Source organism: Gopherus evgoodei, unplaced genomic scaffold (genome assembly GCF_007399415.2).
Source record: "Gopherus evgoodei ecotype Sinaloan lineage unplaced genomic scaffold, rGopEvg1_v1.p scaffold_40_arrow_ctg1, whole genome shotgun sequence".
Classification (NCBI taxonomy): domain Eukaryota; kingdom Metazoa; phylum Chordata; order Testudines; family Testudinidae; genus Gopherus; species Gopherus evgoodei.
Window position 1 is genome coordinate 1,402,595 of NW_022060061.1, and position 20,739 is coordinate 1,423,333.

The 20,739-nt window shown below is 62.0% G+C and overlaps 1 protein-coding gene across 1 annotated transcript; it reads right to left on the minus strand.

Moving 5' to 3' along the window:
* Nucleotides 1-7,335: 7,335 nt before the first annotated feature.
* Nucleotides 7,336-13,983, minus strand: MISP3 (MISP family member 3). The gene is made up of 4 exons (XM_030546132.1): nt 13,888-13,983; nt 10,880-12,953; nt 8,965-9,047; nt 7,336-8,088 (listed from the first exon to the last, which is right to left on the minus strand). Exons 2-4 carry the CDS (start codon nt 12,921-12,923, stop codon nt 7,996-7,998), a joined length of 2,220 nt encoding a protein of 739 aa, XP_030401992.1. The 5' UTR covers nt 12,924-12,953; nt 13,888-13,983; the 3' UTR covers nt 7,336-7,995.
* Nucleotides 13,984-20,739: the final 6,756 nt, after the last annotated feature.

Genomic DNA, 20,739 nt, shown 5'->3' on the forward strand with positions numbered 1-20,739 from the left:
GTGGAGCCTGTGGGAGTCATGAGATCAGGGCCCCTCAGAATGGAACTACAGCTCCCAGCATGCATGGCGCTGCTGCACGGACTGCTGGGAATTGTAGTTCTAGCCCCTGGGCTGCAGATTGGAGACTGTGGGGCGGAGTCTAGTGGTTAGAGCGGGGTGGAGGGGTTTAAAAGCCAGGACTCTTGGGTTCTCTCCCCAGATCTGCGAGGGGAGTGGGTTCCAGTGGTTGAGGGGGGGCTGGGAGCCAGGACTTGTGGGTTCTCTCCCAAGCTTTGGGAGGCCAGTGAGGTCTAGTGGTTAGAGTGGGTGGGAGCGGGGGCTGGGAGCCAGGACTCCTGGGTTCTCTCCCTAGATCTGGGGAGGCAGTGGTGTCTAGTGGTTAGAGCGGGTGGGAAGGGGGCTGGGAGCCAGGACTTCTGGGTTCTGTGCTGAGCTCTGAGAAGGGAGTGGGGTCTAGAGGTTAGAGCAGAGGGGGCTGGGAGCCAGGACTCCTGGGTTCTCCCCCCCCTCCCCTGCCAGCATGCTTACTTTGTGACCCAGTGGAATGGCTTGATGTGGAGGTGTCATTGTGACCAGGACACAGCTGCTGACCAACACCTCCCACTCCCTGCCCTGAGACCTGGGGATGGAACCCAGGAGTCCTGAGTCTCAGCTCCAAACCACCCCCTAAAGAGAGTGACGCTGTGTCCAGAGCCAGCCTGGCCGTGATGGAGGAAGTGAGACAGATGATGCCTCAGGGTCCTGGCAGAGGCTGTCACCCCCCTGACCGTGTGTGGCTGCCCTGTGCCAAACCACCCCTCCAGCTACCTCAGGGTCTCTAGTGCCCACCTTGATTTCATACCCCATATTCTGCATCGCTCAGTCTATTGGGGACCCTGGCGGAGCCTGCAGCCCCCGCACACACCACACAGGAGCAGCACGGAGCGAGGAATAGCCGGGCAGCCAGTTAGAAGTTGAGGGTCCAGGCTGGGGTCTCTCCAGCCCAGGTGCCCCCACAGGCTTGGTGCCATTGTGGCGGACGTTGGAGGCACAGCAGCCCCTGTAGGAATGGGGCTGAGAGCTGCCCAACTCGATACACGCAGGGACCACAGAACAGGCTGGGTGTGAGAGGGGAGTGGCGGGCAGGCCACAGAGCCAGGCACTGGCACTTGGGAAGGGCACCAGGATTTACGAGGCGTTAATTGGTGGCGTGTGCCTGTCCCCACAAAGGGCCCACGCCCAGGGTGTGAGAACAGAGGGTGAAACCGGGCAGTGATTAGATTGCAGAGATGTCTCAGCTACCGGGTGCAAACCTCAGTCGACTCAGGTCGCGCCCTCTGGCCTCCCCCTAGATCCCAATGCCCCCGCTGGAGACGAGGCTAGAACCCAGGAGTCCTGATTCCCTGTACCCCATTCTCACCATTAGACCCCTCTCCCACTCCTCCTCTGAGCTCAGTGGCGTGTCTCTCTGTTTAGAAAGGGAATTCTCACTTTGGGGCTCTTTGAATCCAGGGTTCACTTTGGGATTTAACTGTTGTATCTCACACTGCTTCTCCCCTAGGCAATGAGATATAGGCATTAAAGCAGGGGCAGGGTAGGGACCCTGGACTCCTGGGTTCTGTCCCTGGCTGTGGGAGGGGAATGGGGTCTAGCGGTTATTGCAGGACTCGGGGGGGTTATTCCACACTCCACTGACATGCCGTGTCCTTGGGTGAGACGTGCTCGGTGCCTCAGTTTCCCCTGTGTAGCCAGAGGCAAACACCTCCTGAGTTCCCCAGGAAGGGCCTCAGGAGCCGAGCTCTTTGAGCCAAGTCCATCCAAGATGTTACTGCAGGGCAAAGTGTTATCACCCGGCCTCCTCCCCGCCCGCGGTAACTATCCCAAGGCGACTAGGAAACAAGATCGGGCGCTCCCCCATGTAAGCGTCATTCCCTGTTCCCCGGCCGAGGGAGGATGCGATCCAGAGCTGGGGGGAGTGCAGGGTGAAGGACGACACCAGGCGCCCAGAGCAGCCGGGAGAACATGCCACGGAGAGGGGACTGGGGAGGCTTGGGTGGGCTGGGAGCCAGGGCTCCTGGGTTCTCTCCCTGGCTCAGGGAGGGGGGTGGGCTCTAGCGGTTAGAGTTGGGGGGGGGCTGGGAGCCAGGACTCCTGGGTTCTCTCCCTAGCTCGGGGGGGGGGTGGTGGTTTCTAGTGGTTAGAGCGAGGGGGGTGGGAACAGGACTCCTGGGTTCTCTCCCTGGCTCAGGGAGGGGGGTGGGCTCTAGCAGTTAGAGTTGGGGAGGGCTGGGAGCCAGGACTCCTGGGTTCTCTCCCTAGCTCGGGGGGGGGGTGGTTTCTAGTGGTTAGAGCGAGGGGGGTGGGAACAGGACTCCTGGGTTCTCTTCCTGGCTCAGGGAGGGGGGTGGTCTCTAGCGGTTAGAGTTGGGGGGGGCTGGGAGCCAGGACTCCTGGGTTCTCTCCCTAGCTCGGGGGGGGTGGTCTCTAGTGGTTAGAGCGAGGGGGGTGGGAACAGGACTCCTAGGTTCTCTTCCTGGCTCAGAGAGGGGAGCGGGGTAGGCTTTAGTGGTTAGAGCGGGGTGGTGGGAGCAGGACTCCTAGGTTCTCTCCCTGGCTCAGAGAGGGGAGTGGGGTCTAGTGGTTAGAGTGGGGGGAGGGCTGGGAGCCAGGATTCCACTGGAGTCAATGGGACCCCTCCCCAGCTGGTGGGGCTCCGTGGAGCTGGTTTGCTTTACAGCAGGTGAGGATCTGGCTCCTTGGGAGCCGATTCGGGGCCCGGGGCCCAGTGCAAACTGGGGGGGAAATTCCCCTGTTGGCCTGGTGGAAATACACAGAGGGCAGAGCGAGGCGCACAGCTGCTGGGGAGATGCTGTGGTTGCCAAGGGTCAGTGCGAGCCCCATAGCTGCTGGGGAGATGCTGTGGTTGCCAAGGGTCAGTGCTGAGGTTTGGTCCCCGCCTGGGGCTGCCGGGCGTGTCCCACTCACCCGGTGTGAGTCACAGAGTGTGAGTCATTTCTTCCTGGTGCTGATTCCCGGCACTCCCTGGGCTCCAGCAGCAACCCCAGGGCTGTTTGCTGCCTCAGCAGGGCCCCTGGCTCCCCCCCAGAGCAGGGCGCAGGCACAGGGTGGGGTAGATCTATTGTCCACTGGGCATTCACATTTCTAACCCACTTAGAGGGGCACTGGTGGCCCCAGGGCTCGGGGGGGGGGCATGGGGCCTGTTTCCTCTAGGGGCCACTGCCTCCAATCAGGCCCCAAGTAAGGAGGGACCAAGATTCAGTCCCCTCTAACAGAGGCTTGGTGTGAAATGAGTTTGGGGGGGTCTCAGGCCAGGCCCCTGCGATTGGGGTCCATAGCACTGGTTGGCAGGCCCCTCCTGCTCTAACCACTAGACCTCACTCCCCTCCCAGAGCTAGGGAGAGAACCCAGAAGTCCTGGCTCCCCTCCTGGTTCCTGTGGGAAATGTTATGAGGCCAAAGTCCCAGCTCCCAGAGGCAGCCACTGCTTCAGCTTGGGCTTCCCCCTGGGAAGGCAGTGATGTCTAGTGGTGAGAGCAGAGGGGCTGGAAGTCAGGACTCCTGGGTTCTCTCCCTATCGCGAGGAGGAAGCAGGCTCTAGTGGTTAGAGCCCTGGCTCTGGCGCAGAATTCAGCTCCCTGCTCCCACCCTGGCAGATTAGCGGCTGTTTCCATCCCACTTTCCCAGCGCCTTTTCTTCCCAGACTTTTTTATCTAGACAGGAAAAGAAACAAAGAGCCCGTTCAGCGTTAGCTGTGCAGCACTGGCCCCAGCCGCCCATGGGCACGGCCCTCGCAGGGCTGGGAGCTGCCCCCCCTGTGCTGTGCGACTCATCCCCCCACTCCATCCCAGGATCCAAACACTAGTGCCAGGCCTCTCACTTCCCTCGCCGTGATCTTGGGCCGGGTCCAGGCAGCGCCCGGCGTGACGGGGCCCTGATCTCGGATGGGGTCTGGGCAGAGCCCGGCATGACGGGGCCCTGATCTCGGTTGGGGTCTGGGCAGCGCCCGGCATGACGGCGCCCTGATCTCGGATGGGGTCTGGGCAGCGCCCGGCACGATGGGGCCTTGATCTCGGGCCTGATTCGGGCAGCGCCCGGTGTGACGGGGCCCTGATCTCGGATGGGGTCTGGGCAGAGCCCGGCATGACGGCGCCCTGATCTCGGATGGGGTCTGGGCAGCGCCCGGCATGACAAGGCCCTGATCTCAGTCAGGGTCTGGGCAGCACCTTGTGCGACGGGCCCCTGATCTCGGTTGGGGTCTGGGCAACGCCTGGCACGATGGGGCCCTGATCTTGGTCAGGGTCTGGGCAGCTCCCGGCGCGATGGGGCCCTGATCTCGATCGGGACCTGGGCAGCCCCCGGCGTGACGGGGCCCTGATCTCGGTCAGGGTCTGGGCAGCGCCCGGCGAGACGGGGCCCTGATCTCGGTCAGGGTCTGGGCAGCGCCCGGCATGACGAGGCCCTGATCTCAGTCAGGGTCTGGGCAGCTCCCGGCGCGATGGGGCCCTGATCTTGGTCGGAATCTGGGCAGCCCCCAGCGTGACGGGGCCCTGATCTCGGTCGGGGTCTGGGCAGCGCCTGGCATGATGGGGCCCCTGATCTCGGTAGGGGTCTGGGCAGCGCCCGGCGTGACGAGGCCCTGATCTCAGTCAGGGTCTGGGCAGCACCTTGCGCGACGGGCCTCTGATCTCGGTTGGGGTCTGGGCAGCGCCGGCATGATGGGGCCCTGATCTTGGTCGGGGTCTGGGCAGCGCCCGGCATGACGGGGCTCTGATCTCAGTCGAGGTCTGAGCAGTGCCTGGCACAGTGTGGCCCTGATCTCAGTTGGCCTGGCACAGTGGGGCGCTGATCTTAGTCAGGGCCTGGTGCCATTACTATGGTCTAGATGGGCCCTGACCATTTGCTTCTCCATAGCGTCCCAGAAGGTGGCTGTACATGGGCAATTTTTTCAGTCAAATGGGCCCCCAATTTGAAGCCAAAGAAGCCTCCCACGCCGTGCACTCCATAAATTTCACACTGATTTCCTGCCCCCATCTCTGCACCTTGCCCCAGCCCATCGGCTGGGATTTCACCCTCCATCTCTGCTCTGGAAGGAGCTGGCTTGACCTTGCATGACCCAGAGCTGGTGAGCCACAAGTCAGGGCCGTATACGGCTTGCTGGGCTCCCCAGCCACCCCAGGGCACTGGGTCATGGCTCGGGTGAGGAGAGATTCTGCCCAAAGCTACAGGGGGGCTTTGCTCCCAAAAGGAGCCCCCCCAGGTGACCCCCAAGCCTAGCACCAGCTTTCAGTGAGAGAACACGCTTCAGCCGCGGCCTGTGACTTCTAGCCATGCACGACAGAATCAGGGACGCACCAGAGATGCCAGCTCAGCCTCAGGGCCAGGGACTTATCTGGGGCTGGGCTGGCTCGGAGCCAGCCAGCACGCTGGACATGGGCCCACACGGGCCCATCCTTTGCTGACAGCTGCCACGTGTATAAGCCGGCCTTGGAGACGTGGCTTGAGTCCTCCCAGCTAAACAGCTGCGGCTTATCTGTGAGTAGATCTGGCACGTTGGGCTGCTTTCTCCATTCCTCTGCGGAGCGAAGCCCTGGTCCCTCTGCCCAGTGCCTGCCTCCAGTCCCGTGTGCACCCGTGGGGAACCCAGATGCCCCCCCCCCCATTGACACCACCTGGCACTGGCTGGGTCTGCATCCCACCAGTGTGTTTGCCCAGGCAGCATGGTGGGGTCAGCCCAGGAGAGCCCGCACGCGAATGCTGAACTGATCCCATAAAAACAACGAGGAGTCCGGTGGCACCTTAAAGACTAACAGATTTATTTGGGCATAAGCTTTCGTGGGTAAAAAAACCCTTCTTCAGATGCATGAGACTGATCCCGTGGCCGAACACGGCTCCCACTGACACAAGCTTCTGCAGCCGCCGATGGGGTCGCTGCTTTACACCTCTGCAAGGGAAGGGAGGATCTGACCCCTGTGAACACCCAAGGTGATCAAAACCCAGCCAGCTGTCATATCACCTTGATCTCTGTGCCGCTCCCTTGAGTTACTTTCACACTGTGCATGCCAGCCCCGGGTAATCCACTCCCTGTGGAAAGAACCTCTAAGAAAGGAGACCTGCTGCATTTTTCACTAGCTAAGTTCCCTAATGGACTTCAGATGTAGCCCCATATAGGATGGGGCTGACCTCACATCACTCCAGGGCAGCCAGGCCGATTTACACCCAGCAGGGAGCTGGGCCCATCTCTGGCGCTAGGTCCAAGGCTGTTCCCCTCGTTATTAGTGGTTATTGAGTAATCAGAACCTCAGCCGGACTTTGACACCTGAACGGGGGTTACAGCTATGCACTGGTTCACTCCTCGGGGCAGAGTGGGGCAGGGCGGAACGGTCATCCCTCTTTGTCCGACTAGGGAAACTGAGGCCGGGAGGGATGCAGGGTTTTGCCTATGGACAGAGGCCAGGTTGTGTGTGTGTATTTTTCCCTCTAGCTCCATATACCATCCCCAGTGAAATGTACAAAGGGACGGGAACTGTAACCATTGAAAACGGGCCCACGCACTCCAGCTCGGGGGCTGAGGTGTGGCCAGGCTGATGGCAGCTCAGCCTGCCAGCCGGAGCCACAGTGGATGGCGTCTATGACACCCTGCTGTGATAGCTGCTCAAGCCGAGGAGGCTGCCAACTCTGCACATCCCTGGGCTTGACCGAACTGGGGCTTGGCTGGGCCTTTAGGCCCGACAGATCCCAGGTGGCTGCAGCTGCCTGACGTCTGCGTCACTTAGAGCAGCTTGGAGCGGCTCTATTTTATAGCAGCACAGGCTGCTCTCCAGGCCTCTATAGTGGTGAATTCCCAGAGTAACCTCTGCTATGGGGCCTCCCAGCTCTCCATCCTACCCCAGCCAGCCCCTCCTCTTGATCCGGTCTGTCGTCACTCAGGCAAAACTCCCATGGAAATCACTGGGAGTTTCGCAACTTGTGAGCTGGCTCAGGCAGAGTCGTCACATAAAACCTAATTAATTTGATTACTGTTGATGAAGCCGACAGGGTGGCCCTGCTGTGGCCGCACACTCAACCGCCTTTGCGTTACTCCACTTTGAATCGTGGTGGCAATAAGTCGAGTCACTTGGTGCTTTTGCTTTCGTTTATTGATTGTTTTTCTTAAACCCTTTTCGCTTAAAACGCCCCGTAGCTTCTTCCCAAGATGATTTCATGCCTGAGCACAATCTACTCTGTCGGCTTGTTTCAGAAGCAACTGTTTCCGGGGAGGAGACCATTTGAGGGTTAATACGTTTGGGATCAAAGTAATACTAGTGCTTTGGCCAAATGTTCATGATTTCTGCCACGGGATGCGTCGTCATCCCACTATTTAAAAGATAGAGAAACTGAGGCACAGAACGGTGAAGTGACTTGGACAAGGACATGTAGGAAATCAGTGGCACAGCTGGGTCTAGAACCAGGTGTCCCAAGGCCACACTAATAGTAATCCCACCCAACCCAGAGTTCAAAGTGATGGAGATTCTGATCCATGCATTTTACGTACAGTAGAGAACCTGGTTCTGATTGCCTTTATACTGGTGTGACTCTGGAGTCACCCCCTTTGAGTGATTCTGGAGTCACACTGGGATAGCTCAGATCAGTGCCTAGTCCGGAGTATTAAAGGCCTCATCCTTCCATGGATCCAAAATCCCTTTAATTTGGGATTTGGCTTGCTCTAAAAAATAATCAACTACAATGTGTTTCACCTAGGTCTCTCCTGATTGGTCCATGGAGAAAGCTGGGGTGGAAGGAGGTGAAGCGAAGTAGTTCATCACCCAATCAAAGCAGCCTGGGTGGTCACATGCATTAAAGCTTTGTCCAATCAGGTGGGTAGGAAGGGTACACGGTGGTTCCAGCAGTGGGATCCTGGAAGGATCAAGTGGGGGGTAGGTTCTGGAGAAGGATGCGAGATGCTGGGATATCCCCCACTCCCTCCATTTTCTCTCCCTTCCCTCCTCAGCGCTGCTCCCTACTCCCAGCTCTCCTGGTTGCTGACAGCTCCTGACTCCCAGCGCTGGATTAAGGCACTTTTCTGGCGAAGGCTCCGGGGGCTTTTCTCCACCTGGGGCAGAGATGGGACAGCGTAAGCCACTGAGGACAACAAAGGCAGAGATCTAGCAAATACATGGCAAAAGGGGAGAGGCCTTTCCCTGAGGCAAGGCAGGCCACGTGTCCATGTTCCCACTGCAGGGGCAGCTCTGGAACGAACAAGGACTCCATTCCCATGGCGGAGATCGAACCCTTGAGCCTCCACCGCAAGGGGCTGCTGGGGGACCCAGGCTGTTGTCGTTTCTGAAGCAGCCACTAGAGGAGGAAAGGGACCCGGGCACCAGGGGATGATGGTTGTGTGGGTCCCCAGGCATGTCTGTTGTGAATATTGTGTGAACGTGGGCAGGCGTCCGTGTGAGGAGGAGCAGGTGCAGGCTCGTGTGTGTTTTGAGTCCGTGTGGGTTTGTGCGTCTCTGTGTTCTATGTATGGGCACAGCACTCCCGGGTGGATTCATGTGTGTACGTGTGCTGGGCTCTGTGGTTGTGGATGCACGAATGCCCCCGCTGCACATTGTATTCAAGTGTGCAGTTGAGCGTGCAGGAGGGGCTCACGGCTGTTACCGTATGTCAGCCCGTGTGTGGCTGCATGCATGCAGCTTGCAGGAGTCAGGACACTTTGACTGAATGCCCCCCCCCCGCCCCTCACCAGGGCTCCTCAAGGAGTAGCAACGGATCTGGGCTCTTGCGTGTAACTGCATGTTGGAGCATGTGTCTGTGGCCAGGCAGGTTCCATGCTGTGTGCGCCTCTGGGCACTTCCCCATGTTGCCACCTTCACACATGTGTTCATGGGTGTTGATGCCCGTCGATGGCAGAGCACGGCCCCCAGGGGTCATCGCCTGGCACAGGGCCGGGCCTGGCTGTGCCCTAGGGGGGAAAGGGGGTGGTTACCTGGTCCAGCCCATTCTCTTGGGGGCTCTCCGACAGGGCTGGGGGAGGCCAGGTCACATCGAGCTTCCCGCAGGACAGTCTCTCTGCAACGAGAGGGAGGACAGTGGGTCAGGTTCCGCGGGCTCCCATTGCCTCCTTCTGGGGGCTTTGCCAGGCTCCCACCCCCCAGATTCTGTACCCTAATACATCTCCCCCTGCCCTCAAGAAACACTGCCTGCCCCTCTGAGACTCAGCCTCAGTTTCCCTGTCCCCCACCTCACACCATCCATCCCAGCACCCGGGTTGGGGGATTCATCCTGCCCCAGGGGCAAGAGGAGGATGCATGCACGTAGGCTAGGGCACTGGGCCAGCATTCAGGATACCTGGGTTCTGTTCCCAGCTCTGCCAATGACCCACTTCTGCCCTTTGGGCCTCAGTTTCCCCTCCCTCCCTGTGTCTCTTTAGACTGAGCCCTGTGGGGCAGGGACTGGCTCTCATTAGGTGTCTGCGCAGTCCCTGGCACAGTGGGGCCTGGATGTTTTTTGGGGAGAGGGATGTCTGTGCTGCACCGGCACAATGCAGCCCTGTTCTGGGTCAGGATCCATGCAGCACCTGGGACAAAGGGGGCCAAGTCTCAGTTCGGAGGGGGGCATGCAGCACCCAGCACAGTGTGTGTGTGAGGGGGTTTCCTCATCTTGATTGGGGTATCTGGGTGAAATACTGATCACTCAGCTCACGACCGTACAGCGGGGCCTGATCCCCAGAAACAGGCCAAAGCCCAGCTCTGAAACCGCAGGCTGGCCCTGCTCTTGGCTCCCCCTGGGCCCCGGCCACAGCCCTGCCAGCCTGCCCCCTTCCCAACACCGCTGAGCGGCTTTCCCTTTCCTTCTAGCCAAAGGTCGGCCCGGCGCCCCGCCCTGCCGCAGCCACCGCTCCCTGGGTACACACACCAGCGTCCCAGGTGCAGCTCCTGGTTTGGCTGGAGATGGGAAGCCGGGCCTGGCCTGGGGATCCCCTCCCTCTCTCCCCAGGAACAGCTAGAGACTCCTCAGCCCTGGCCCTGGGACGTGCCCCGCTCATGCCGAGAGCGTGGCATGCATGGGACGGACACACGGACGGGTGCACTCACGGAGGTGCTGCTGAGACAGGCAGAGAGCGTTTTAGGGGAGGTAAAGCCCTCCCCTCACCTCCATGTGGGAGGCACCTGTCTCTCTACAGCCCTCCAGGGTCCCCTGGACACCCCCCTGCCTCCTGCACCCCTAAAGCCTCTCTGCACACACACACACACACACACCTAGATCACCTGCTTCTTCCAGGCCCTGCCCGGCTCCGGCATGGCCGGTGTGTCTTGCCCCAGGGGTCGCTGTCTTGCCAGCCCCGCTTCTGCCCCATGGGAGCCTTGTGAGAAGCAGCAGGAGAGCAAATCTAGGTGCCCGTTACTTCCACTATCTGGACGGCCCTACAGGCCCATTGGCAACACTCACTGGGCACAAGTGCGATGTCAATCGTGAGGCCCCAGGAAGAGGGTCCCACTGCACTCATCCCATGGGAACAGCTCCCGGGCACAGCCGGCGGCTGGGCTGGAATGGTACCGAGCCCCAGCGTCTCTCATCGATGGTCAGTGTCATTAGCTCCATGTTACGGATGGGGAAACCGAGGCACAGAGTGCCTGTTGCACAGGGAGTCAGTGACAGCTGGCCACAGAACCCAGGAGTCCTGGCTCTCACCAGGCCCTGTTCCTTCCTGGAGTTGGAAAGAGAACCCAGGTGTCCTGACTCCCAGACCCCAGTTCTAGGTATTAATCAATGCTCCCACCTGGTTCCAGGGGAAGAACCCAGGAGTCCTGCCTCCTAGGCCCACTGCTCTAACCAGCACTGGTTTCCTCCAGCTGCCCCTAGACCCAGTTTGTGCAGCCCCCGGGGCGCGCCCCCCTTACCTGGCTGACTGCGGCGCGGCTCCTGACCGTCGGTCGCCCTCTGGGCATCCCGAGGCAAGACCCAGCCATATAGACAGTGCCTCTGCTTCTGCAGCTCCTCTTCCCTCTTCTGGGCCTCCTGCACCTCGAGCTCCAGCCGGGACTGGGGGCTCCTGGAGCGCAGTCTGAAGAAGGGGCTGCCTTGGGTCTGCTCCAGGGGGGGCTGGCGGCCGGGGCTGGGGCGCAGCAGGGTGCTGGGCTCCAGGATGACCACCTTGGCCTGGCTGTTAGCCTCGGTGAAGGATGGACCCCGGGGGCCCTGATCCAAGGGGGTCTCAGCACTGCTGCTGCAGGCGACCCTCGCCGGCTTCCTGGGGAAAGGGGGCTCGGGGCTGGGCTGGTGCTCGAAGAGCATCTTCTTCTCCTGCAGCTCCTGGGGGGTGCCCCGGTCGTAGGTGCCCCGCACCTGGCCCATATGCATCAGGTCTTCCTCGCGGAGCCTCTCCCGCTGGATCTCCCGCTGCATCTGGGCCCCGGCCCACTGGCGCTCCTTGTCCTTGGGCAGCTGGGCAGGCAGCTGGGCCTGGCTCAAGATGGGCTTCATCCGCACCTCCACGTACTCCTGGGTGCTCCGCGGGCTGGCCATGCCCCGCTGCCGCCTCAGGGTCTCCTCCCTCTCCTGGTGCAGCCGGATCTCCCGCTCGATGGGGGTCTCCCCACCTGGCTTAAGGGCCGGAGAGGTTTCGCCGTCACTGGAGAGGTCCCCATTCTCCATGTTCTCCTGCTCCGAGGCAGCTCCTGGATCTTTGGCCCCAGCTGGGTCCCCGGCACTGGTCGGTGCGTCGGCACCGGCTGGAGCTGTGGCACTGCCCAGATCGCTGGGAGCAGCTGGATTTTCACCGGTTGGATCTGTGGCACTGGCTGTCTCTCGCGGACCGGCTGGATCTTTAGTAGCGGTCAGATCCCTGACACCAGCTGGAACCGCAGCACGGCCCGGAACTTCAGCACCAGCTGGACCTGCGGCGCCGTCTGGCTCCCTGGCGCCGTCTCCCCCGGGCGAGGTCTCTCGGGGCCCAGCAGCGCTGGGTGGCACCTCGCTCGGCTCAGATTCCAGCACAGTCCCGGTTCCGACCTCACCCCGGGGTTTATTGTTGTCGCCGGCTCCACCTGCCGAGCTGCCAGCTGGTCCCTCCCTCCAGCCTTCCCCGCCCCCCGGCTCCCAGCTGCTGTCGCACACCAGGTGGGCAGGCCCAGAGGAGTCACCAGTTGCCACGGGAGACCTTGGCACGACTGCCTCAGGGCTGGCACCTGCTGCCCCCTGCTGGCTGCAAGGGGCAAGGTCCCCTGGTGCCAGCAGGGGTCCCCCTGGCACCGGCGTGCCATCCGGCTCGAGTGGACAGCTGGCATCCCGGCCCCCCTGGGCACGAGCGCTGCCCAGTGCCAGGGGTCCCTCTTCCCCAGCTGGCTGGGGATCCTTTTCAGACTCGTCCGCCAGCTGCTCCGATCCTGGGCCGCTGGCCAGTGACTTGTCCCCGGGTGGGCCGGGCACCTTCTCCCCACCTGTCTCTGTGCCCGCCACCTCAGCGCTCTCCTGGCATCCCTGCTCGAAGCCGGCACTCAGCTTTGGCTCCCCGGGGTTCGCTTGGCAGACGGCATTGGCAGCTTGAGGTGGCTCCAAGGAGGGGGTGGCACCATGGGGGTCACCAAGGATGTCACCATTGCTGCCCTCCCCTATGCAGGCTGGCCGGCCTGGGGTGTCAGCGGGGTCTGGCTGTGCCGTGGGAGCAGGGCAGGCACCGCGGTGATCTGCCTGGCTGCCCCCCTCCCCTGGGGCAGCAGGGGACTGTCCGTGTATTGGTGCCTCGTCCTGGCTAGTGGCGTCAGGGGGCTCAGGCACCCCAGGCTCCCTCTTTTGTGTGATGATGGGGTCAGTGCCGCCTTCCCCTGGCCTGTGCCCCTTCCCGGGGACATCCATGCCCTCCCCGTCTGTGCATGGGCCAGCAAGGGCATCCTGCTGGCACCCCCCTGGGGCAGAGGGTGGCAGTGACATGGTCTCCGTCGCCATCAGGGCCAGGCCAGGGCTCTCCAGCAAAACCTAGGGCAGGAAGAGATGCCAGGGTGAGTGCCTGGGGCTGCCCCTCGCCAGAGCACCCCAGGGTGGGAGAGGGGAGATTTGATTTCGGGGGCAGCCTCAGGGGTTTGGGGTCAGAGGGCAGCAGAGCCCGGGAGGGGCAGCTCAAAGGGTGTAAACGTGGTGGGTGACGTGAGAAACCCGAGGCTCTCAAACTACTCCTTCAGCCGCTGATTTTCCACTTTGCCAGGGTCACCCTGAGGACGGAGGCTCATGACACGAGGGTGCACGCTGCTGGCGCCTGCCTGGTACCAATGTGAACGGCTCCCCCAGGCATCACGGGGGGAGGGGGGCGTCCTTCTAGCTTTAATTACCAGGCCCCCAGAAGGGCAAGAGGAACTGGCTGGGGGGGGGCACAGACACCAGCTCCACATTGTGGGGGGCAGAACAGGATCCCTGCGCCCATCACCAGTGGTGTCGGGGCAGCTGGCGAGCTCTGATCACCACAGCCCCAGGGCAGGATGGTGCCTGTCACCCCCTGCCCAGCTGCCCCCTGCGGACAATCACTTCAGGGCAAGGAGAGGCAGCGGGCTTTCCCCTCCCCCTCTGCACCCACCTGAGCGACAGCTCCTGGGGGACTACAGAGCAGTGGGGGGGGGCAGTGTCTCGCCCCCAGGCACGCGACAGATGTGCACGGAGTTGCATAGGACTAACCCGCTGAGCCAGAGCGGGGGGGGGCAATATCGAGGGATATTCATATAGTGCCCCCCCCTCTTAAATGCCTCCCAGATCAGGACAGCTCCGGGGTACCAGCAGTTTCCTCCCCCTTTACATCTGGCTCAGGACCCCCCTCCACGCATCAGCCTGCCCAGCCCCCCCCAGCAGAGGGGATTCACTCCTGGCCCCTCCCTCCCTGGCTTGCTGACCCCCCCAGCTGGACCCGGCGCCCCTCACTCACGTTTCTCCGAGTCCGGGGGGGGTCCCCGTTTCCCAGTGCAGGCCCGTCGCTGCGCACCTGGCCCGAGCCGCGCAGCCCCTGGGCGGCTGCAGCAGGAAGGTGCCCGGGCCCTGCGGGCCCTGCGATTTATCCCGCCCGCTGAGCCAATGAGACGCGCTCTGCTAATCTCCGGCCGGCGCAGCCCGGGACGTCCCAGGCCCGGAGCTGCCCGTGGCGAGCGCGGCCCCAGGCGCTGAGCACACACGGGGGCTATTAACCATTAACCCGGGCCAGCGCCTGGAAAGGTGGGAGCGCACCTGCCCCGCTCCCCGCAGCGCCCCCTGCCGGGATCGGCCCCTACAGCCAGCGCACCTGCCCCGCTCCCCGCAGCGCCCCCTGCCGGGATCGGCCCCTACAGCCAGCGCACCTGCCCCGCTTCCCGCAGCGCCCCCTGCCGGGACCGGCCCCTACAGCCAGCGCACCTGCCCCGCTTCCCGCAGCGCCCCCTGCCGGGATCGGCCCCTACAGCCAGCGCACCTGCCCCGCTTCCCGCAGCGCCCCCTGCCGGGATCGGCCCCTACAGCCAGCGCACCTGCCCCGCTTCCCGCAGCGCCCCCTGCCGGGATCGGCCCCTATAGCCAGCGCACCTGCCCCGCTCCCCGCAGCGCCCCCTGCCGGGACCGGCCCCTACAGCCAGCGCACCTGCCCCGCTTCCCGCAGCGCCCCCTGCCGGGATCGGCCCCTACAGCCAGCGCACCTGCCCCGCTCTCCGCAGCGCCCCCTGCCGGGATCGGCCCCTACAGCCAGCGCACCTGCCCCGCTTCCCGCAGCGCCCCCTGCCGGGATCGGCCCCTACAGCCAGCGCACCTGCCCCGCTTCCCGCAGCGTCCCCTGCCGGGATCGGCCCCTATAGCCAGCGCACCTGCCCCGCTCCCCGCAGCGCCCCCTGCCGGGACCCGACCCCCAGCGCACCTGCCCCTCTCCCCGCAGCGCCCCCTGTCGGGACTCGACACCCAGCGCACCTGCCCCGCTCCCCGCAGCGCCCCCTGCCGGGATCGGCCCCTACAGCCAGCGCACCTGCCCCGCTTCCCGCAGCGCCCCCTGCCGGGACCCGTCCCCCAGCCAGCGCACCTGCCCCGCTCCCCGCAGCGCCCCCTGCCGGGATCGGCCCCTACAGCCAGCGCACCTGCCCCGCTCCCCGCAGCGCCCCCTGCCGGGATCGGCCCCTACAGCCAGCGCACCTGCCCCGCTCCCCGCAGCGCCCCCTGCCGGGACCCGTCCCCCAGCCAGCGCACCTGCCCCGCTCCCCGCAGCGCCCCCTGCCGGGACTCGACCCCCAGAGCACCTGCCCCTCTCCCCGCAGCGCCCCCTGTCGGGACTCGACACCCAGCGCACCTGCCCCGCTCCCCGCAGCGCCCCCTGCCGGGACCCCTCCCCCAGCCAGTGCACCTGCCCCGCTCCCCGCAGCGCCCCCTGCCGGGATCGGCCCCTACAGCCAGCGCACCTGCCCCGCTTCCCGCAGCGCCCCCTGCCGGGACCCGTCCCCCAGTCAGCGCACCTGCCCCGCTCCCCGCAGCGCCCCCTGCCGGAATCGGCCCCTACAGCCAGCGCACCTGCCCCGCTCCCCGCAGCGCCCCCTGCCGGGATCGGCCCCTACAGCCAGCGCACCTGCCCCGCTCCCCGCAGCGCACCCTGCCGGGACCCGTCCCCCAGCCAGCGCACCTGCCCCGCTTCCCGCAGCGCCCCCTGCCGGGATCGGCCCCTATAGCCAGCGCACCTGCCCCGCTCCCCGCAGCGCCCCCTGCCGGGATCGGCCCCTACAGCCAGCGCACCTGCCCCGCTTCCCGCAGCGCCCCCTGCCGGGATCGGCCCCTATAGCCAGCGCACCTGCCCCGCTCCCCGCAACGCCCCCTGCCGGGATCGGCCCCTATAGCCAGCGCACCTGCCCCGCTCCCCGCAGCGCCCCCTGCCGGGATCGGCCCCTACAGCCAGCGCACCTGCCCCGCTCCCCGCAGCACCCCCTGCTGGCAGCGGTAGGGGCTGGAGTAGCCAGGAGCTCCCTTCATTCTCAACCCTTCTGGGAGGACCTCTAAGCAGCTGCCCAGCTCTGCAAATGCCGCTGCTGGTCCCCGGGCCGGTGTCTCCGCATAGCTCACCTGGCTGAGTGCGGGTTACATGTGCCAAGTTGTCTGGTCTCAGCCTAGGGGGCAGGAATTCACAATCTCTGACTCCTGGGGCAGCTTTCCAATCACCCTCCCCTTCCCCACGCACAGGGAGAGGCCTTGGCGGCTGGGAGATGACTGTGGTATGGGTACTTGACCCACAGATAGCACACACAGGCAAAGGCTGCGCTGGGAGGGGGACTGCCTGGTGAAGGCGGATGGATCATTCTGCGGTTTCGGAGCTCAGCTGGGATGCAGGATACCTGGGTTCTATTTCCAGTTCTGCGTGACATGGGGTATGTCACATCGTGGCTCTGGGCCTCAGTTTCCCCATATTTACCATGGGAAGAACAATCCCGCCTTCATCTGCCATGTCAGTTTGGATTGTTAGCTCTGCAGCACCAGTTCTCACTAAATGCCTGTGCAGTCCCTGGAACAACGGGGCCCTGATATCGGTTGGGGTCTGGGCAGCGCCCAGCACGACGGGGCCTTGATCTCGGTGGGGGTCTGGACAGCGCCCGGCACGATGAGGCCCTGATCTCGGTTGGGATCTAGGCAGCATCTGGCACAGTGGGGGCCCTGATCTCAGTTGAGGTTGAGGTCTGTGCAGCGCTTGGCACAGTGGGGCCCTGATTTCAGGTGGGGTCTGTGCAGGGCCGGGCACAACGTTGGTCTCGCTCTTGGTTAGGGGCCGGTGGGATTGGGCCATCCATGCCAGTCAAACAAGGATGCTGCATCTCAGCCACCTGGGGAGGAAGAGAGCCCAAACCCACCCCGGTTGACAGGTTCCCCCATTGCCTCCTAAGAGAAAAGTGGGAAGGTCACTGCTGGGAATGGAAATGGTAGGGGCAGGGGGGAGGTTCGGCAGGGATCCCACCAAAGCAGGAGAGCATAAAAGGGGAATGGCTAACTTTGGGATCCCCCAGGGAATATGGGGTGCTCTCTTTGGAATACTGGGAGCCATGACCCACATCCAGGCAAATCTGTGAGCCCTCTAAGACAGAAGAGCTCCTCAAGTTTGGAATGGGGGGGCGGAGACCCTGCTCCCACAATCCCTTGCAGGGGTGAGTAGTGGATCTACAGTAGCCTTGGGGGGGGCAGAATGTCAATGTATCTCCCCGCACCCACAGATTCTGCCCTCCCTTTTAACACTTCTGTTTCCCTGGCTCCCCTCCCACCTCCTGGACCCGGGGAAGGTACCTCCTGGCCCCAGCAGACAGAGTCACCTTGCCGCTGACTTTGGGCAGGTGTGTACCCAGTCGGGCAGGTGATCCAGGTGTGGGAGGGAGGGATTGGAGCTGGAGTCTAGCCTAGCACAGTAGCCAGGCCAGGGTGGAGCAGTGGGGGGTCACTGGCGCTAAGTACCCACCTCCCCCAGGTCTTTACATGGGACTAGAGGACACTCAAGGACTCAGCTAATTCAGATCAGGCTCAAAGGCTTTGCACAACCCCTCTTGGCTGCCTGGCAGGGACTGGATCCAGCTGCTGAGCCAAGAGTGGGAGGGACGGGCAGGGCCTGGCACAGTCAGCGGCACTGCCCCAGGGTTTGGGATCTGCTTGGTCGCCTCTTGTTTCGCGGTGTCGCAATGGCCAGGGCTGGAACAAACAGGATCGGCAGGCAGGGCCACAGGTGGTATGGGACATGCCAACCTGCCCATGCCAGCCACGAGAGATTGCAATCACCATGGGGAAGGGGAGCAACCACAGGGAAAGGTGGGGCAGGCCAAGGTTCTTCAGAGATAGGTGTGTCCCCTGCAAGCAGGCAGGAATGGGACAATGTGCCCCCATCAAGGTCTCCTCCTCACACCCGGCCTTAAACCCCCAAAGCACATGGTATTTTTAACTCTTTCAAATCTCTTTGCTGGCAAAAACCTCTGGGCCTTCTCCTTAGCAGTATAAACTTCCAAGCCCTGTCGGATTCTCACTGGGTCCTCAGGCCCCACACCATCCAGTGGGAGGGAGTTCCACAGGCTCCTTGCAGATGGCATGAAAGAGCATTTCCTTTGAGCGGCTTTGCACTGGCTCCCTGCCCTGCCAAGGAAAGAGGCGCAGAGGGGTGGCATTGTCACAGGCGTCAGGGAATTGAGCTCCGGGGCTGATCCTGGGTCTGGACAAAAGCTTCCTTCTCTTAGAGGGAAGCTGAGTCCAGTGCCAGGTTCATTAGGGTCATGGCCCCTGTGCACTCGGGCCTCACCTCTTCCCAGTGCAGATGGGCAGAAAAGGACCCAGGGGTCCAGCGTCCGCTTTGCTGAATGCAAACACACTGGGGGGTTTCTCTGAAGATGGGAGCAAAAGTCTAACTGGTTACTACCTAGTGGCAGCAGGGTGAAAGTGTGCGTAGGGGTGGGAGGAGATGGTCCCAGACTATTACTGTACAGACACACAAGGTGGGTGAGAGAAATATCTCCGGGGAGAGACACAAGCCTTCACCGACCTCTTCTCCAGATCTGGGGAAAGTGCTCAGAGCATCACGGCTAAAGGCAAGCGGGACAGCTTGCTTAGCAGAAGTGGGTCACACACATTCCAGGGATCATGCAAGGTGAGGTGGCCATTAACACCTCTCCAGTCCTTGGAGCAGGGGAAGGAGCCGGAGGGAGTTTCATGAAGATAAGAACGACCAGACTGGACCAGACCAACGGTCTGTCTAGCCCAATGTCCCGTCTTCAGACAGTGGCCAATGCCAGATGCCCCAGAGGGAATGAACAGAACAGGGCAATTAGTGAGTGATCCATCCCGTCGCCCAGGCCCAACTTATGGGGTTTATTGCCATGGTTCTCAGCCAGGGGTACTCTCAGGTCTGCCAGGGGGCAGATCAACTTATCTAGAGATTTGCCTAGTTTTACAACAGGCGACATAAAAAGCACTAGCCAAGCCAGGACACACTAACATTTCATACACACAAGGACTTGTTTCTACTGCTCTATAGACTATACACTGAAATGTAAGTACAATATTGATAGTCCAGTGGGTTTAGTTTATAACGATATGGTAAGAATGAGAAAGCCAGCAACTGTTCAGTAATCGAGGGCTGCGACATTCTGGTATTTTTATGTCTGATTGTATAAGCAAGTGGTTTTTAAGTGAGGTGAAACTCGGGTACACAAGCCCAATCAGACCCTGCAAGGGGTGCAGTCGTCTGGAAAGGCTGAGAGCCGCTGGTTCAGTGGGTTACAGATTGTTGTAATAAGCCACAAATCTAGGGTCTCTGCTCAGTCCCTGATGTTCAGTGTCTAGCAAAGGTCTGAATTTAAGCTCCCAGGTGTTGGGCAGGTTTCCTGGCAGGATGAGGACTGGGAGGGGAGCAATGGAGTGATCACACTGTGAAGTGTTCACCCACGGGTGATAGGGTCTCATTTTTCTGTTTGAGTTTCTTCAAGAGCACAGCGATTTCCCATCTACCTCCACACCTCCAAAGAGTCGTAACTGGAAGAGTTAGTGCCCTGGATGAGGTCTGGTACACGTTGTGAGAGATGTGTGTGTGTGTGTAAGTGTGTGTGCGTGCGCACATGTACACAGGTGCCTCTCTGTACCTCTCAGCATCCCTCTGAGAGACCTGTCCAGCGGCCCCCTGAAATTGGCTGGCTGGTGGCTAGTACACAGTGTGTGGGAAGGGGCCATGAAGCCAAATGGATCCCCCTCCCCAAACTCCATGTTTGGGAGAGGAGCTGTGATGCTAAGGGGGTGCCCAGCACCCAACCTGGGAGGGGGCAGCTGTGATGCTACAGGATTCCCTCCACGCCCCTCCCATCCCCACATGGCAGCAGACCTGCAAGATGCGTTTCTAGTTCAGTGTTTTGGACATGGTGCCATCAGCAGCTCAGCCTTCCTGGGCAGCAGAAAAAAGTATTTCCTGCCCCTGGATTTTCCAGCGGTGTGATCTGAGGGAGGGGGTGTCCCAGGCTAGATGGGCCCTGTAACAGGGTCACTACCCTCTCGTAGCCAGGGAAGGCGCTGCAGCAGCCCCAGCCTCAGCTTCCTTCAGAAATTCCCAGAACTAAACCACTGGGGCTTTCTCCCACGGCTAACACTCCAGTGCGGGGAGGGGTCGTTAACACAAACTCCATACTCAGCTCACGCAGCCCTTCGTCCAGCCATCGCTCCTTCCCCCCACCCTGCTCCAAAGCTAAAGCTCTCCCTGGTTGTCTCCTCTCTGGCTCAGACAGCTTGGCAGGAAACCCCCCTCTGCAGCCCCCGCCGTCCCCTTGGGCCTGCTGCAAGGGCCTTGGGGTTCTCAGCAGTTTTCCCATCCAGCCCTTTGCTGAGTTTCTTTCCCTAGCTTCCCCCCTGCTGATCCTTGCAGCCTGGCTGAATCCCACCTTCATTTTCCAGTTGACAAGCCCCATTTCCCATTAAAGGGCCAGGCCGCCCTGGGATGGGCCTATTGGTCTGACTCAGCACAGACGTTCTTAGGTTCAATGCAGAATCACCTGACCCAGACTCAGGGAAATATCCCGTATGCCACACGCCCCCCACAATGGTGGGGACCAGAGCTGCGGCCAGGGGACATCTTCCACACTGTCCAGCAGGGGCAGGCAGCGAAGCCAGTGGCACCATGCACCCCAAAGGTGCGGGACGCAGGGGAATGTGGGGGGGCTGGCCTAGCTGGGCAATGCAATGGAGTCTGGGGGGCAAGGGGGAGGGATAGCTTGGTGGTTTGAGCATTGGCCTGCTAAATCCAGGGTTGTGAGTTCATTCCTTGAGACAGCCATTT

Coding starts and splice junctions, on each gene's coding strand:
- MISP3 (XM_030546132.1), bottom strand. CDS start 12,923: ATGGCGACGGAGACCATGTCACTGCCACCCTCTGCCCCAGGGGGGTGC. Junction 9,048..10,879: donor GCCGCGCCGCAGTCAGCCAG/GTAAGGGGGGCG, acceptor CTCTCGTTGCAG/AGAGACTGTCCTGCGGGAAG. Junction 8,089..8,964: donor AAGAGAATGGGCTGGACCAG/GTAACCACCCCC, acceptor TCTCTGCCCCAG/GTGGAGAAAAGCCCCCGGAG.